Source organism: Saccostrea cucullata, unplaced genomic scaffold (assembly GCF_032062105.1).
Source record: "Saccostrea cucullata isolate Sc308-1 unplaced genomic scaffold, CSIRO_AGI_Scuc_v1 ctg12605, whole genome shotgun sequence".
Taxonomy (NCBI): domain Eukaryota; kingdom Metazoa; phylum Mollusca; class Bivalvia; order Ostreida; family Ostreidae; genus Saccostrea; species Saccostrea cuccullata.
This window is the reverse complement of record NW_026922233.1, coordinates 1-19,272: the sequence shown is the minus strand read 5'-3', so window position 1 is coordinate 19,272 and position 19,272 is coordinate 1. Positions and strand designations below refer to the sequence as shown.

At 35.3% G+C, this 19,272-nt stretch overlaps 2 protein-coding genes across 2 annotated transcripts; both read left to right on the top strand.

Annotated features, from left to right (window-relative positions):
- Nucleotides 1-124: 124 nt before the first annotated feature.
- Nucleotides 125-11,595, top strand: LOC134261434 (uncharacterized). Its single transcript, XM_062743877.1, has 7 exons — nucleotides 125-246; nucleotides 1,028-1,915; nucleotides 3,478-3,996; nucleotides 4,291-5,217; nucleotides 5,337-5,509; nucleotides 6,007-6,113; nucleotides 11,388-11,595. The coding sequence occupies exons 1-7, from the start codon at nucleotides 151-153 to the stop codon at nucleotides 11,519-11,521; spliced, it is 2,844 nt and encodes a 947-aa protein (XP_062599861.1). The 5' UTR covers nucleotides 125-150; the 3' UTR covers nucleotides 11,522-11,595.
- Nucleotides 11,596-15,266: 3,671 nt separating this feature from the next.
- LOC134261435 (metabotropic glutamate receptor-like) lies at nucleotides 15,267-19,078 on the top strand (the record flags this gene model as incomplete). Its single annotated transcript, XM_062743878.1, has 5 exons — nucleotides 15,267-15,407; nucleotides 15,858-16,087; nucleotides 17,506-17,604; nucleotides 18,097-18,275; nucleotides 18,564-19,078. Coding segments are annotated over exons 1-5 (1,034 nt in total), but the record flags the coding sequence as incomplete, so codon positions are not given.
- Nucleotides 19,079-19,272: the final 194 nt, after the last annotated feature.

Sequence of the window (19,272 nt, the reverse complement as noted above, 5' to 3'; positions counted from 1 at the left end):
AACAATTGAAATAGTCAATGCGATCTACAAAAACTTTATTGGTGAATAACAGAATCATCTTCACAGGCATCATTGGTGCAACAAGGAGTTCTGAATCAGAATCCGTGGCTACTATTCTTATCCAGACTTCCTGTCACAATCTCGCCCCCGATGACGTCATATTCCTCAACGTGCGTGTCTTTGAGTGATAAAACCAGATTTCCGAATTTCTTCAGAACGATTTATTCAGATCATATACAAATAGAGGTGGGGTTTAATAATGTATACTTTAAATTTTGATGATTATGGATTTTATAGGGATAAACGTTATGAAATTCATATAATATTCCATCGAAATTCAAACGGCAAAAGCAAGTCACAATGCATGTTTTGCTCATTTGATGTATCTATCATTTTCAATAATTGCTTTAAGGTCAAGATCTAGTAAATAACTTTAGTACTAATTTTTTGGTGCTAGATCCATTATGACGTCATAATCAATTTCAATTTTTGTTTTCCCGTACTTTACAGCTTTAGCAGAATTATGTAGAAAATAGGGTATTTTCATGTCATTCAATTTGAAATCATATGAAAAGTAAACCGGATACCTATTTTAAATTTGATATTGATTTAAAGAAGAGGCCATGAAGATATTAAATACCGTTTTCTGAGAGACTGTAGGCAATCTGAATACATTTCCTTTGCCGAATACGAAAAAACTCCGGTTCAATATTCATGAATGGTTTTCTTATTTTTCATTGAAAATGACAGTTCAAAATACAGTTTTTCATCTTGTTTACCTACAAATTATGCCCCGAAACACCTTATTTGACCAAGCTAAAGTTGTAAAGCATCAATAAAGGAATTTATTTCTCAAATTTGATAAATCTGTAGGCACCTTTCATTTACTAGATCTTGACCTTAAATGAAACATTGAAATGTAAAAACAAATAAGCGAAGACAGAAAAAGAGAGAAGAGTTTATATCAGTATATCTTTACCAATTTTAAAATGCTTTTGTTCTTTATTATTGAATGGGCTATTTACAGGTAATGACGTCGCTATTGTTGGAATTACAGTGGAATTATGTATCTATTGTTCACGAAAACAACGCATACGGCCTTCATAGCGCAGAAACATTGCAAGTGGTTTTGGAAAAACATGGAATATGCATCCGCACCATAAATGGATTTAATACAACATATGGGGTTGAATTATCTCTTCTTAATCAAATCATTAAAAACATCACTTCGCCAGCAGATGGCGCAGTCAGTGGCATACTGTTTTTTGGTGGTCAAATTTCCGCCGAAAAATTTTTGACGGCCCTTGCAGACCTGAAACTCGGTGGAGATACGCCATCAGTAATTTTTTCAGAAGGTGCCGGAACTTCGAATGTTGTGTTTAATGATAGAACTTTACCAGCATCTAGGGGAAACCTTGTTGTGAGTCCTACATATCAACCGGTGGAAGAATTTCTGACGCACTGGAGAAACATTTTTCAAAACGAGACAGTGTTGGCTCAAGAGAAGATAACGAATCCTTGGCTTGAGGGCGTATTAAGAGAAATTAAAACTTGTGGTAACTGCGAGTTTCCCACGGTAGAAGATATAAATGATGCCGCATCAAACAATATCTACGTAAAATTTGCTCTAGAAACTGTTTGCATGTTTGCAAAAGCTTTAAAAGATTCTCGACAATTATTGTGTTCTAACGAAAACTGCAGTTCCCTTCAGGCTAATGCCATGAATATTTTTTCAAATTCTTTAAAATCTGTCGACGTGAACGTGTCTGTGGAGTTTTCAGCAATTCTTCCTACAAATATTCGATTAAAATTTGACAAAAATGGTGATATTGACTCCAATGTAAAGAGAACTGAGTTGTCGGTATATAAACACCGAAAATGTGTTAAAGACAATTCAAAATTTTGTTTTGTCCAGGTATGTATCTAGTGTTCATACGATGAAAAAAGATTTAGCAAATGAAATGATTTATACTTACAGAGTTCCAAATGAGTAAAAAAAATCCTCGAGAGGGACGCTAAACAATAAACTAACAAATAGAGATCATGGCGGTTGTGGTCGGTCAACAGGGGATGCTTAAATCCCAGTCACATTTCCAAAAACGACCAGCGGCCGACGGGTTTTGAAGCAAAAATGGGATTCTTCGGATGACAGTCGGCAGATCATCGGCCATTGTCTTGCCCGATTTTGACTTCTTTTTTTGTCGGCCGACCAATTTTGTGTCCATCGGTCCAAGTTATAATTTTTTCTGCGTCGGTGGCCGATTACTTCAATTTAAGTTATCCGTCGACCAACCTTCAATCATCGTCTGACCATCGGTGGTCAGTTTATTTAGTCGGTTGTCCGTCGTTCGACAAAAAGGGTGTCCAAAATTTCTGCCGACGGTTAAAATCTAACTGTAGCTCTAGGCTCGATGATCGGGCGACGATTGGCCGACTTATAAATATTTCACATAGTAAAGATGCATAACACAATACAAAATTTTGATGCATGGATTGATGTATATTTTTTGAACGGAAATAACATAAATAATTGATCCGTAATATATAAAGGAATCTTAAGTATTCTTTGCTGCTAAGATTTGCATAATTTGTCGTTTTTATGCAATTCTATACAATTTTGCACACATTATCAACATTGAGTCACAATTTTATAAAATTCTGCCACTTTGCCTTGCAAACATTACTCACGTCACCTATCTGAATATAGATCTATGAAAAAATATTGCTGGTTTCTAAAGAAAAAAGATTATCCAAGTCATCGGTGTTCTTAAGAATTAATGTGACTGCTCCTGTCGCCCGATACTTGTGTCGGCCGATCAAATTCTTGCAGCCGACAAGACCAGAAAAATTTAGTCGCCCGACCATCAGCTTAAATGTGACATAGGCATTACTCTCCCTAGGCACCTGATCCCACCTCTGGAATTTCCAGGGGTCCGCATTTATGCCCTCTTCACATATATACATTGTTTAACGATTTTTTTCAAGATCAATCACCACTCCTTATCTGCATCTTTTACATTACAACAATCTGAATGACATCTTTATCACTATTGATTAATCATTGTTTTTTGAATAATTTTCCTTCCTCGTTATTTTTCTCTTAGGTTGAAGAGGTTGTATACCCCTTTTTATATTTAAATCTTTCTTTTTTTAAATCTTCACATTTGGAATCTAACAGAAACATACATGAAGTGGTAATGTGAGCAAAAACTGAGCTTCCACAAATGTTAGTAGTGTGATTCTTTGACACATTTAAATGAACTGCATTGAAAATAATTCCCGTCTCCAATTTTTTCTTAAAAGTAGATTTTAAGTTCCCAATTGATGCTCTTTCCTTAATTTTTTTTTACAAACATACTGGGGTTTATTTGTTTTTGTATCAAGAGTCTTTTTTTGATCAAAAAATCCTTTCGCAGACATTTTTTGTGTTGGATTTTGGGGTTAAAGAGTTATTTTAAAAAGATTTAATTTTTGCAGGTGGCGAATTACTTTGACGATAAAATTTCTATAAATAGAACTTTACTGAAGGATTACGACCAAAGAGGTGACGAAAGAAGCTTCCACAAAGCCCAGTGTAAACAAGGCGACATCTGTACGTCCTGTATTGGAAACAACGAACACTTATACTACAAACCCGGAGATTTGCTCATTGTTGCGGCATTCCCTATCCATAACGTCGGCACTGAACCTTTACGGTGTGGAGGATTGCGAAGTAATACGGGTCTTGACGTAGCTTTGGCCATAGAACACGCCGTGGAAACGATTAATAAAGATTCAACCATTTTCAGTGGTACTTCAATCGGTTTCATAATTTTAGATACTTGTAACGACCCTTTAATCATTCAGCAACGCGTACTACATCTATTTCGGAAGGATGGATATCCAAGACTTCCGCCAGACATCGCAGATAGGATTCTTGGTTACGTTGGATCGTTAGGGAGTACACCGACTATTGCAATGGTGTCTGTCACAAAGAAGCTTGAAGGAAAGCCCCAGGTATTCACGAATATAGATTAATTTTCTTCTTAATTTTTTTTCTCGATAAAAAAAAAATCAATAAATAAGAGTTTTGTTATCTAAGTATATAGTGTGATTTTTCTTTGCTTGGGTATTTTTTTTACTAGTTTTTTTTTTATAATTCCCATAAATTTTCGACATCGATAGTTCCGCAGGTTCTCTATTCAAAAACAAAGTTTACATATTGCGTTTTAAACAATTGATTCTTTTCTTCATTGTGCGAATTTTACATTGTATATTTGAAAAATCCTGTCTCATTTTTATTGCTGAAAGGTTGGATGTTGTTCAACGTCTTCAGTGCTTTCCAACAAAGAACAGTATCCAAACTTTGTACGAGTTTCAACGCCACTTGATAGGACAGCAGATACGATGGTTCAAGTAGCCAAAAAACTAAATGCAAAATACATTCAAATCATATATAGCTCCGGATCCTATGGTGAAGTTGGAAAAAATGCCATCATATCGAGTGCGAGGAACTATGGTGTCTGTGTAGCAAACTCGATTGAAGTGCCTGAAAAATCTAACTATAACACGGTTCTAGACAAGCTTCGAGTTAAACCCTCGGCCAAAGTGGTTTTGACTTTTCTTCGATCTCACGTTGGGCCTCATGTTATGCAGGTTACGGCAAATAGGATGCAAGCAGAGGGTGAGTTTTACTTTATAGCATCAGAAACTCTTGGCACGCGCACACAGTACCTTATTCCAAGACTGAGAGGGACTGTATCCGTTGCGCAGGTGATGCCACAAGATGCCTCCTATTTGCAATATTTGAGAACCAAGTCGCCAAAACCAACGGATGACAATGCTTGGCTTCTTAATATAATTCAAAGTCGCCAACGATGCTACTTTCCGTGGAGCTTTAATAAAAGCGATGCTCTGACTCGACAATGTGGATCCAGTGACCATATTTTTAATAACGCTAGCCTTTTGGTCGACCCATGGGCACCATACCTTTTAAATGCTGCTCTAGCCTTATTGAAGGGTTCCGCTAGTGCATTGCGCGATATATGCCAAACAACGAAAACAATTTGTTCAGGATATTCTGATACAAACAAGGTTCTGCAACACATAAAAAATGTCAAACTTGACCTCAACCAAAACGGTTCATCAGTTCCAGTCTTTGATGAAAACGGAAATGGGATATATGGTCATACTATATATGCCATAGTATCTGAAGAAGGAACATTGTCTTTCAAAATGGTAAGCTTTGGACAAACCTCGTGTAATACTTAGTACATAAAGCACTAAGTACTTCTAGGCCTATATATTCTCCTTTTTCAAGAAAAACTGGTTATTTTGTAACATGAAACTTTCATTAGATAGGACATTGGTCACATTCAGCCGGTTTAACTTTTGGTCATGAAGACGAAATTTTTCCGGGTTATTCTGGTCAGACGGAGTGTCCAAATCCACAGGACTGTACATTCTGCAACAGTTTCCTGCGGACAGTTGGCACTAGAAGTGATGTCGGTGCAGTGACGTCATCTGAACTGTAAGTAGACTGAAGATTGTTTTACGATTATTGATTAAAGATTGCTTTACCAGTATCATTCATACTAGTATCTGTATCATAAAGCAGGATATCTTAATTAACACATGTAATTAATATGTTAACGTTTGAAAAACTGCAAATGAGAAAATTGAATTATTTTATGCAAAAGAAAAATATTTTGATAATCATATTAAATATTATTAATACAAGTTAACAATGTAATTTACAATAAATATAAATCACAAGATTTAGAATGTGTATCAATTACCAGTTTACGAACGTGAAATTCAATTGAAAAATTACACGTTTTTTGTAATATAATGAACACTTTTTGTAAAAAAAAAAATAAATAAATAAAATAAAATACAAATTTATATATATACGCTTTTGAACCGGATACCTTTGGAATGCTCTTATCAAGAAATAAGAGTGCTGTATGTTAAAAGAAGAAAAAAATTACTGATTTTAAGTAAAATATTGTATTTTGTCTTACCCAGGTTATCAACGGCAAATATGTCTCTGATTGTAGCTGTATCGGTCACAAGCTTTCTTGCTATTTTATTCATCGGTCTTTTTTCGTACCAATGTTATCAAAAACGTCAAGGTCTCTGCAACCACTGAACCAATTTCAACCAAATTTGGCACAAAGCATCTATGGGTGAAGAGGAACAAAAATTGTGAATTTCATGATCCCTGCCCCGCTGGGGCCTAAAGAGGGGTGGGGCCAAAACCACTAAAATTAATGCAATCTTTAAAAATCTTCTTCTTTATTCCTGGAAATCAAGCAGTCAAACTGTTTGCATGATTGTAATCAGCATTGAGTCCTCTACCAAAATTGTGAAATTCATGGCCCTGGGGTCAGGGGTTATAGTGCTAGGGCAGGGCTAAATAAGTAGGTAGTGAAAATGCATTATTTCTCTGAAAATCTTCTTCTCTGCTCCTGGGTATTAAATAAACCAACTAAGTAGTTAGTTATGATGAGCAAGAGTGCTTCTACCAAAATTGTGAATTTTATGGCCCCAGGGTCAGGGTTTCTGTTGTTTGGGCTCTATTGATTATATACAGTGAAAATACATGATTTCTCTGAAAATCTTCCTCTCTGCTCCTGGGTATTAAACTAACTAAGTGCATAGTTATGATGAGCAAGAGTGCCTCTACCAAAATTGTGAATTTTTTTGGCCCCAGGGTCAGGGATTCTGGTGTTAGTGGGGGGCTCTCTTGATTATATAGTAAAAATACATGAATTCTTTGAAAATCTTCTTCTCTGCTCCTAGATATTAAATAAATTAACTAAGTGCATAGTTATGATGAGCATGAGTGACTCTACCAAAATTGTGAATTTTATGGCCCCAGGGTCAAGAGTTCTGGTGTTAGGGGGGGGGGGGCTCTATTGATAATATTGTGAAAATACACGAATTCTTTGAAAATCTTCTTCTTTGCTCGTAGGTATTAAATAAACTAACTAAGTGCATAGTTATGATGAGCAAGAGTGCCTCTACCAAAATTGTGAATTTTATGGTCCCTGGGTCAAGGCTTCTCTTGTAGGGGGGGCTCTATAGATTATATAAGTAAAAATACATGAATTCTTTGAAAATCTTCTCTGCTCCTAGTTATTAAATAAACTAACGAAGTGCATAGTTCAGTGAACAAGAGTGCTTTTACCAAAATTGTGAATTTTATGGTCCCAGGGTCAGGGGTTCTGGTGTTAGGGTGGGGCTTTATTGATTATATGAGTAAAAATACATGAATTCTTTGAAAATCTTCTTCTCTGCTCCTAGGTATTAAATAAACTAAGTAAGTACATAGTTATGATGAGCAAGAGTGCTTTTGCCCCAAAATTGTGAATTTTATAATTACAGGATCAGGGGTTCTGGTGTGTGTGTGTGGGGGGGGGGGGGCTCTGTTGATTATATAGTGAATATACATTAAATCTTTGAAAATTTTCTTCTCTGTCTCTGGGTATGAAGCAGATGAACTACCTAAATAGTTATGATGAGCAAGGGCCCTAATCTTGCAGAATTTTGAATTTCAAGGCCCCAGGGTCAGGGGTGGGGGTGGAGCTCTACTAATATACTAATGAATTAATTGTTTGAAATCTGCTCCTTTGTATTTATAAAACATTTATTTATTTTTTGATTGGCAATTTTAACGGTGCCTTTTTAAAATTTGTGCAATGTGTGGACCTAGGTTCAGGGGTTTATTTCACAGTGTTAGGGGCACTACTGATTATTGCTGAATATTACTGATTAGTTGGAATGCATTTTTGTTCCCTTACCTTGGGTATGGGTATTCAGTACCCCTGCGAGGTGATCATGAATAATTCATGGATTTCCTTGAATTTTTCATGAATTTTATTCATGAAATGTTCATGAAGATCCTATGAACTTATTATTGGGCATATTTAAATCAATAAACCAAGCTGAGCAACTGTAGTGTATTTTTATGATGATCAATGGTGCCTCTTTCAAAATTGTGAATGCCATATAGCATCTGGCTTAAAACATGAATCAAATTCAATAACTGGAAAGTTGTTGCAGAATGCTCAGGTGACCTATAAGGCCCATGGGCCTCTTGTTATTTAAACTGCAATTATTAAGTTTATAAAATATGAATTTAGATATGAGAATATATGTATATCTCAATTTTTTTGTACTTCTGTATTTTTAGGTCACCTGAGTAACTCAGGTGACCTATTGCTATCCGTTTTCGTCCGTCGTCGTCCGTCGTCCATCGTCCGTCGTGTGTCGTGTGTTAACATTTGAACATTTTCAGCTTCTTCTCTATAACCACTGAACCAATTTCAACCAAATTTGGTATACAGCATCTATGGGTGAAGGGGAACAAAAATTGTGAATTTCATGGTCCCCGCCCCCCTGGGGCCTGAGGGGTGGGGCCAAAACCACTAAAATTAATGAAATCTTTAAAAATCTTCTTCTTTACTCCTGGACATCAAGCAAGGAAACTGTTGGCATGAATGTAATGAGCATTGAGTCCTCTACCAAAATTGTGAAATTCATGGCCCCAGGGTCAGGGGTTCTAGTGCTAGGGCGGGGCTCTATAGATTATATAGTGAAAATGCATTATTTCTTTGAAAATCTTCTTCTCTGCTCCTGGGTATTAAATAAACTAACTAAGCACATAGTTATGATGAGCAAGAGTGCCTCTTCCAGATTTGTGAATTTTATGGCCCCAGGGTCAGGGGTTCTGGTGTTAGGGCGGGGCTCTATATTTTATATAGTGAAAATGCATTATTTCTTTGAAAATTTTCTTCTCTGCTCCTGGGTATCAAATAAACTAACTAAGCACATAGTTATGATGAGCAAGAGTGCCTCTTCCAGATTTGTGAAATTAATGGCCACAGAGTCAGGGGTTCTAGTGCTAGGGCGGGGCTCTGTAGATTATATAGTGAAAATGCATTATTTCTTTGAAAATCTTCTTCTCTGCTTCTGGGTATTAAATAAACTAACTAAGCACATAGTTATGATGAGCAAGAGTGCCTCTTCCAGATTTGTGAATTTTATGGTCCCAGGGTCAGGGATTCTAGTGCTAGGGCGGGGCTCTATAGATTATATAGTGAAAATGCATTATATTTTTGAAAATCTTCTTCTCTGCTCCTGGGTATTAAATAAACTAACTAAGCACATAGTTATGATAAGCAAGAGTGCCTCTTCCAGATTTGTGAATTTTATGGTCCCAGGGTCAGGGGTTCTGGTGTTAGGACGGGGCTCTATTGATTATATAGTGAAAATGCATTATTTCTTTGAAAATCTTCTTCTCTGCTCCTGGGTATTAAATAAACTAACTAAGCACATAGTTATGATGAGCAAGAGTGCCTCTTCCAGATTTGTGAATTTTATGCCCCCAGGGTCAGGGTTCTGGTGTTAGGGCGGGGCTCTATAGATTATATAGTGAAAATGCATTATATTCTTTGAAAATCTTCTTCTCTGCTCCTGGGTATTAAATAAACTAACTAAGCACATAGTTATGATGAGCAAGAGTACCTCTTCCAGATTTGTGAATTCTATGGTCCCAGGGTCAAGGTTCTGGTAGTAGGACAGGGCTCTTTTGATTATATAGTGAAAATTAGTGTTGGCAAATCGGACGATTTTTAGTAACCGGTTACTCGCTTCATCTTCCGATCAAGTACCCGGTTACTCGGATGATTTATTAATATGTATCTTTTATCTCATATATTACTCATCGGTTCTAATAAAACACAAAGGGAATTGTGAAATAACTTTATTTAAATATAATTATAATCAAAAAATTTAATAAATCAGAAGAAAAATAAATATTCAATGTTTCATTTTACAATGGCGTTCATCAGTTTTACTTTTCAACCCCCGATATATGTCACGATCAAGAAGAATAGTCATTTAGAAATTTGAAGTCACGATAAATCCAATTCACATTAATTACAATTTACAGGTATGGAATCAGATGTTCTTTTAAAATGCTGAGAAGTGTCCACATGTCTTTGGCGGCATCTTGTTAAATTATTTAATGAGGTAATTATAACTTTGGTCTTCAAAACTTGTATTACCTTCTGGCAATCAAAGCTATCAATTAATTGTGAAAACCAATCAATCGTATTAGTGAAACCATAGCTTCTGGGTATTAAATAAACTAACTAAGCACATAGTTATGATAAGCAAGAGTGCCTCTTCCAGATTTGTGAATTTTATGGTCCCAGAGTCAGGGGTTCTGGTGTTAGGGCGCGGCTCTATTGATATATACTAAAAATACATTAATTCTTTGAAAATATTTTCCTTTGCTTCTGGGTTTTATGCCAATGATCCAAGTATATATATATTTATGATGAAGAAAGGTGCATCTAGCAAAGTGGTTTTTTTTATGCCCCCAGGGTCAAAGGGGGGGGGGGTTACATAGTCTGAAAATAAATTAATGCTTTGATTACATTTGCAAAATTTTGAAATATGTGGCCCGGGCCATGGGTCAGTGGGTGAGGTGCACAACTGGTTATAAAGTGGAAGTGCATTTTCTCTTTGTTACTCTGATCTATCTCTGGGTATTAAGTAAATAGAGTAAGCATGCTAAGTTAATAATTATGATAAGCAATGGCGCCTCTTTCAAAATTGTAAATTGTGAATTTCATGGCCTCCGGTTTAAAACATGAACCAAATATAATTGTTTGAAAGTTGTTGCACAATACTCAGGTGACCTATAAGGCCCGTGGGCCTCTTGTTAATGTATGTTTTCTCATTTAAGTTATAGGAGAAAAATAATTATTCTCTATAGTCTTAAAATTTTGGTGAACAGCAAATCTATATTTCTAGGTAAAATAAACACGCATATGATAAAGTTTTCATTTACTAGACACTGACTAATAAAATTGGCAAAAAATCTTATATTTCTCAGGTACCAATGCATCAGGTCAACCACTGCCACATTGATCAATTTTATTGGCATACTAGTATTGAAAAAGAAACAGACTTAATTTTCTGTTTTCGAGACTTAAAACATGGGTCTTGTCCCTATTTATATATGCGAAAAGAAACGCGGGTTAATTACATAAAGTATATATTTGTTTTTGAAAAATTTATTAATTATCTTTGAAGAAAAATGATTGTTATATAATTCTTTTTTAAGTTAAGTACATTGTAAAGTAATTTTTTTTAATCAGTTGATACCATCCGTTCGATCTATTGACTGAAAATTAAGAACAAAGAGATGGCACCTGCTTAAAAAAGACTTGTCAGCGGCATTGAATTGTCTTCAGCTCGAAAAATTAAAATAAAAATGCGTGAAAGGCAGAATACAGTTTCTCATGCCAGCTTAGCCCAAATTCTTTTCAAAGAGAAAACTCTTATTGATGTTAAAGCATTCCTTTAAATAGAATGTTCGTCAATTTCAGCAGCAGCAGCAGATCCTTATATTACACCTAGTGGCATGGCGGGGATCGGAAATGAGTGTTATTTGGAGGTCCGCGACATGGAAAGATCTAACTCAAATAACGAGATAGATTGTACGGGATATAACTTTTACCAATAAACTTGATTGATTGTTTCAGATTTTATATATACCGAAAATCGATTCCTTATTATGTTCTACATATGTAGCTTTTGAATACCTAATTTTTTTTTCCATTTTATTTTTTTTGAACAACCCAATGCTAAATATACGTCATGCATAAATTGCATCATTTTTTTTCATGTATGGCCACTGTACATTTTAAACAATTATTATCATTCTCATTTGAAATTATATATTGTATAATACACTTGAAATTATTTTTTAAAGTGCAAAATGGTATAATGTAACTCATCTTTTACAATACATAGAAACCCCAAAGACATCACTAACTAATTATAGAAAACACTGATCATGTTGATTTCTTTTTTTAAATTAATGAAATGTTTTGAACATTTGGAAATTTGTACTTTTTAGCTCACCTGAGCCAAAGGCTCAAGTGAGCTTTTCTGATCACAATCTGTCCGTTGTCTGTCGTCGTCGTCGTTGTTGTCGTTGTTGTCGTCGTTGTCGTCGTCGTCGTCGTAAACTTTTCACATTTTCATCTTCTTCTCAAGAACCACTGGGCCAATTTCAACCAAACTTGGCACAAAGTATCCTTGGGTAAAGGGGATTCAAGTTTGTTCAAATGAAGGGCCACACCCTTTTCCAAGGGGAGATAATCATGAATTAGAGAAAAATTAATGGCATTTTTAAAAAATCTTCTTCTCCAGAACCGCTGGGCCAGGAAAGATGAAACTCCTGTGGAAGCATCCTCAGGTAGCGTAGATTCAAGTTTGTTCAAATCATGACCCCCGGGGCAAGGGTGGGGCCAAAATGGCCGACCCAAGTTTTACATAGGAATATATTGGAAAAATCTTTAAAAATCTTCTTCTCCAGAACCACTGGGCAACCACTTTTTGAAATCATGACCCCCGGGCAAGGGGCCGACCCAAGTTTTACATAGGAATATATAGGAAAAATCTTTAAAATCTTCTTCTCCAGAACCACTGGGCCAGGAGAAACTCATGTGGAATCATCCTCAGGTAGTGTAGATTCAAGTTTGTTCAAATCATGACCCCCGGGGCAAGGGTGGGGCCAAAATGGCCGACCCAAGTTTTACATAGGAATATATAGGAAAAATCTTTAAAAATCTTCTTCTCAAGAACCACTGGGCCAGGAAAGATGAAACTCATGTGGAATCATCCTGAGGTAGTGTAGATTCAAATTTGTTCAAATGATGACCCCCGGGGCAAGGGTGGGGCCAAAATGGACAACCCTAGTTTTACATAGGAATATATAGGAAAACTCTTCAAAAAATCTTGTTCTCAAGAACCACTGGGCCAGGAAAGATGAAACTCATGTGGAATCATCCTCAGGTAGTGTAGGTTCAAGTTTGTTCAAATGATGACCCCTGGGGCAAGGGTGGGGCCAAAATGGCCGACCCAAGTTTTACATAGGAATATAGAGGAAAAATCTTTAAAAATCTTCTTCTCCAGAACCACTGGGCCAGGAAAGATGAAACTCATGTGGAATCATCCTCAGGTAGTGTAAATTCAAGTTTGTTCAAATCATGAGCCCCGGGGCTAGGGCGGGGCCAAAATGGCCGACCCAAGTTTTATATAGGAATATATAGGAAAAATCTTTAAAAATCTTCTTCCCAAGAACCACTGGGTTAGGAAAGGTAAAACTCATGTGGAATCATCCTCAGGTAGTGTAGACTCAAGTTTGTTCAAATCTTGACCCCCAGGCTAGGGTGGGGCCACAATGGCCGACCCAAGTTTTACAAAGGAATAAATAGGAAAAATCTTTAAAAATCTTCTTCTCAAGAACCACTGGGCCAGGAAAGATAAAACTCATGTGGAATCATCCTGAGGTAGTGTAGATTCACGTTTGTTCAAATCATGACCCCCGGGGCTAGGGCGGGGCCGAAATGGCCGACCCAAGTTTTACACAGGAAGATATAGGAAAAATCTTTAAAAATCTTCTTCTCAAGAACCATTGAGACAGGAAAGATAAAACTCATGTGAAATTATCCTCAGGTAGTGTAGATTCAGGTTTGTTCAAATCATGACCCCTGGCTCTAGGGCGGGGCCAAAATGGCCGACCCAAGTTTTACATAGGGATATATTGGGAAACCAATATATTTAAAATCTTCTTTTCAAGTACTTCAAAGCCATGATTAGTGATATTTATATGGAATCATCCTAAGGTAGTGTAGATTCTAGTTCAAATCATGAACCCCTGTTGGGTTAAAATTCAAGCCCCCCCCCTCCCCCCACCATCACCTCAGTAAACTTTCAGTTCTGATCTGATATGTTCCTAGCCGATGTGCTCAGGTGAGCGCTGTGGCCCCTGGGCCTCTTGTTTAAATGTTGTGTTTTCCAGTTTAAGATTCGTATTAATAAATAATTTGGCTTTCTGATGTGATTGACAGGTTTTTTTTTTAAATAAATGAGAATGGAACTCATCAAACTACTTCATTTATCCTCGTTTATATGTAAAATACTTTCAAAATACATTGATTTGAACAGCAGGCAAAAATGCCCATGATCGTTGTTTCCGTAAAAAGACCTCGTGTAATATAACAACAAAACCTTATTATTAACTCGATAATTTAAACTTTCCTATCGTCAGCTTTCCTTATCTATGTATAAATTTAATGATAATTATCGCCTGTACATGATTATGCACCAGTTGATTGAAAAGTAGAAAGCTCTAATTACTAATACTTAGGACGACAACTACACAAAGAAGTTGATGAAACAAACATACCAACACTCTCATTTAAAGTCAACATTTTGCAATTTCAATGGTCGATACAATGTCCTTGTCAGCAAATACAGTCTTAAAAATTAAGTCGATTGTTGACCGACATCATTCGTACAAATTGTTAGGCTTTATTCATCTCACTGGTTTTTTTTTTCTTTTTGTCCGATCATGACAAGGAGCACACGGTGAGTGTGACCGGTGGACACAGGATGCTTGCTCCTCCATGACATCTGATCCAACCTCGGATGTCTTTAGATGCCTCTGTCTGTTCTGTTTTGTATTGTTTTCATTTATTGTTCGTCATCATCGTATTTCAATGATAACTGATATAGAAATAAAAAAAAATATGATCTCTCTCTTTTTATTTATTACATGTGTAGTAGGGGAATTAACAATACAGTTATTGCAACAAAAAATAAATTTTGAAAAATACGCGGGTTATGTAATTGTTGCAACAGCTGCAAAGTTATTAATTACTTGCAATGAAAGAATGCATTTTATTATCTAAATAAGCTTCAAAATAAGAAACATGATCACAGAATAATGATTTATTAGCTTGGATGTCAATTTTTAAAACTGTTTTTATTACTAATATACATTAAGGGAATTCTCCTATTTTCAAATTTGTATCTTCAAGAAAAATATACCTAAAGGAGAAATCCTTTAATGTATATAAGTAAACCTTTTCTGTGCGGTAGTAATAAAACAGAAAACGACGGAATTTATATCATATTTATATCCACGTTTCATGTTCCAATATTCCAGACCACTACCAATGATTTACAATTGAAACGATTATAACTATTATCTTATTCTCCTAAAATTTGGATAAACAAGATATCCAGAGCGATCCACATCGATAAGCTTCTTTGAGGTTTAATTCAGTTTTTTTTTTAAATCTTAAAATGTTCATTTATGCACGACGACATATTTCGAGAATGCTGGCTAAGGTACATGTATTAAAGAAACAGAGGAACGGTGAACGGTGAACGCTTTACGGGTTTTAAATATTTTCCTTGCGACATCCATAAGATGATCTGATTTGGGTGAGGCATCGTCTTTTTTGTTCCGGGGGAGGAGAAAGGGAAATATCAGAATTCTCAAATTGGGCAATTTTTCCGACCAGATAATCAGAAGAAACGTAAATGGACTGGAGGTAAGAGTCTTCAAGGATAAATTACATTTTCGTGTGTTATCATAAAATATAGTAGTAAAATAACGATAATAAATGATATAACAAAAACCATTTATATGTTAGAGACTCATTAATATCCCTGGTGATGGATGTTTTTATTTTTATTTTTGAATAATGAAGAATGGATAAAATACATGTATGTGCGATTCAAACTTAAGAAGGATTGAGAAAGTAACGCACGAAAGATCTTGATGTCTATTCAGTAAGAAATTTCACTTCCTGGTTTCGATTTTTGCTCTGGGTTCTCGTGTTTTTGAATGACAATTAAATTTCTTTCAATTCACGTTTTCAATGATGCAAAAAATGTGGTGTCATTAGTCTAACATTTTTATACGAAGAATATTTAAAAAATGTCATTTCAAACACATAATACAGTCCTTAATTTATCATGATAATTTATTGCTGTTTCAGAGTAATACCTTTGGTTATTGTGAACGTGATGTTGAGCTCTGCGACCTTGACCCCGGTAATATCAGTATCAGGTGACGTTTACTTGGCGGGAATATTTACCATAAAATCCTCAACATTTGAACATGAATGCAATGGTCCAGTGTCTACCTCCTCAGTAATGGGACTTGGAGCAGTCAAGTGGGCAGTTCGTCGACTTAACCAAAACAATTTCATTCCTGGGGTTCAATTGGGTAAGTTGGTCAATGCGTAATCTTTTACACCTGAAGTTTCTATAAGTGACCTTGAATGAAACAAAAATGCCAGAGATACTTCCCTTTTATTAAAAAAAATAGATAGGTCAGGGTCTAGTTTAAAATGGAATTTTATTAACTTTTCATACTGGATGAATTCTGAAGGCAGAAGTAAATTTATTATTGTAAAATGACACTGGGTTTCTATGATGAAAGAAGTTAATTGTTCAATATAAATATTCGAAGCGTTGTATAGGAATACATGGGGATTCTCTTAACCATCTTGTAGCAATAAGTAAACATCTTTTAAGGGTCAATTCGTTTGTTGTTCTTTTCAAAATATGCACCTATGCTTATGTTGGGCCTCAATAGGGGTTTTAAATTTGAATCAATGTATTTGTATATTGGATTTTCAATTCTTGAGTAGAAAATAAGGATAATTGCCCGGTTCTTTTATGGGTTCTCTTTAATTTAGCTTCTCTTATTTCTTGGATTGGACTCCCAAATTTTGATTTTTATATTCATGAAATTGGAAAGAAAATCTGAATGTTAATATAAAATGTAAACATTAAAAACGTTTATATGTTTATAACTGGCTTTCCTTTGAATGAAGGATATGGACATAACGAACAGTATTCAATATCACTTAAAATGACGAAACCGTAGCTCTAATGGTTTATACTTATAACAAAGGAAGAGAAAGGTAGCATATGAACTTGAAACTTTGCAACAGCAATACATTAAAAAATTATTATTGGTTTAGTCTTTTTCTTGGCAAGATTTATTGTAATCAGACCAAAACTGGAGGAGTAGCATTTTAAAAATATTTCAAAGAAATATCTGTTTTTAATAACCATAGCAACACCTTTCATCGAAATCAAAAACCGATAAACATAATTATTTATCTTAGTCAATAGTGTAGTCTACTTGTGAGCCAAGTTATATTGAAATCAGACTAAAACTGTAAGAGGAGTAGCATTTTGAAAATATTTCAAAAAAAATTCTATTTTAAGTAACCATGGCAACACTGTTCACCGAAATCAAAAACAAATCAACAGAATTATGTATCTTAGTATAATCTACTAGTATTCCAAGTAATATTGATATCAGACTAAAACTTTAACAGGAGTAGCATTTTGAAAATATTTGAAATTCAAAGAAATTTCTCTTTTTAGTAATCATGGCAACACCGTTCATCGAAATCTAAAACCGATATACAGATTATCTCAGTGTAGTCTGTTTGTGTGCAAAGTAATATTGAAATCAGACCAAAACTGTAGAAGGAGTAGCATTTTGAAAAATTGTTTACAGACAGACGGACAGACGACGGATACCTTACTATCGCATAAGCTCTTCTGGCCTTCGACCAGTAGAGCTAAAATCTGTAATTTATTATGAAAATATTTTGTTTGTCACAGGTTTGATTGCCTATCCCACTTGTCTATCTGAAGAGTTGGCCGGATATAGAGCAGTGGAAATTTCCACAGCAATCAAGGAAAAGTCAGAAAACATCATGGGTAGGAGCACATAGTAAAACATGTTTACCTTGAGTGTTAGAATGTCATGGTTTATACTGGGTCATATTTTATTTCAAGTGTACAATTTATTGACTGTTAAGTGTCTAATTTATCCTTTTCTAAATATTAGCACATAGATTACAGTTTAGAATGAGAAACAGGAATTTCCTTCGAAATACCCCTTTTAAATGATGATATGGATACGAAAATACAGAAATGAGTGTAAACAAACAAAAAATGCTGACATTCTTGCGAGATGTTTCGAAATCTATTTATATAAATTATATCATTTCTTTAAAATCTTCGAATTTGACCGCAATATATATGAAGAAAATGAACATTAAACTCGCTGATGAAAGATTTTTGTAAAACCCGTGTTACCCAACTTAAATTCAGGGATATTACACATACATTTGGATCCAAGTTAAACATATAAAAAAATAATTTAGTTTAGCAATTTATTCCTTCATTTGACGAATTCATTTTTTGCAGGAATCGTCGGAGCGGAGAGGAGTTCCGATTCCGAATCAATGTCAACAGTTCTCGCGAGACTTCCTCGTTCCATTGCGCCACCTATGATCTCATATTCTTCTACCTCTGTGTCGCTTAGTGATAAGTCGACGTTTCCCAACTTCTTCAGGACAATTTATTCAGATAAAATACAAGTCAAGGTTAGCGTTAAAATAAGAGTGTCACTTATCTGTAGTTTTAGTTATTCATTAATATAAAAAATACAACAATAAGCTATTTTTCTTTTTATTAAATTGTCTTTAAATTTAAGGGCAAATAACAGAAAACGTGTTTTCTACCAGTTTGCATTATGCATATAAGCTTAAGTCATACATAGAATTCTTACGACCATTTTTTAAGATAAGGATAGATGGAAAGATATGCTTATTTGATTTTACAGCCCTTTGCATATTTAACTGCTGCCCATTGCATATTATTTTCTTTGACAGGTTATAATCACTCTAATGTTGGAATTACATTGGAACTACATATCTATTGTGCACGAGAACAACGCATACGGTCGACATGGTGCTGAAGCATTGAGAACACAACTCCTTAATCACGGAATTTGCATTCGCACCGTTAATGGTTTCAATACTACATACGGAGTTCAAATATCAGTTCTTAGTCAAATAATTTCAGATGTCACCTTACCAAAAGGTGGCGCAGTCAGCGGAATAGTTTTCTTTGGAGGACAGTCGTCTGCTGAGAAATTGTTGACGGCCATGAAGGACATTAATCTCGGAGAAGACACACCATCAATCATTTTTTCAGAAGGTGTTGGAATGTCTAAAGAGGTGTTTAAAGCAGAGACTATTGCGGCATCAAGAGGAAATCTTGTAGTTAGCCCTAAATATCAACCGGTGGATAGTTTCCTGGAACACTGGAAAGCTATTTTTACGAATAAAACATTGCTATTATACGAAATACAAACCAATCCTTGGTTAAAGGATGTTTTCTTGATGTAAAAGGGTGTTCTCACGAAGATTTGACTTGTATCGAACCAACAGAACAAGAAATAGATGATTTTATTTCAAAGAATATCTATATCAAGTTTGCTGTGGATGCAGTATCTATGTTTGCAAAAGCTTTAAAAAATTCAAAGAATGAAGTTTGCAAGAACGAATCCTGCTCTCTCTTCTTGAAGATGGAATAGAA

Coding starts and splice junctions, on each gene's coding strand:
- LOC134261434 (XM_062743877.1), top strand. CDS start 151: ATGACGTCATATTCCTCAACGTGCGTGTCTTTGAGTGATAAAACCAGA. Junction 247..1,027: donor CAGATCATATACAAATAGAG/GTGGGGTTTAAT, acceptor GGCTATTTACAG/GTAATGACGTCGCTATTGTT. Junction 1,916..3,477: donor CAAAATTTTGTTTTGTCCAG/GTATGTATCTAG, acceptor TAATTTTTGCAG/GTGGCGAATTACTTTGACGA.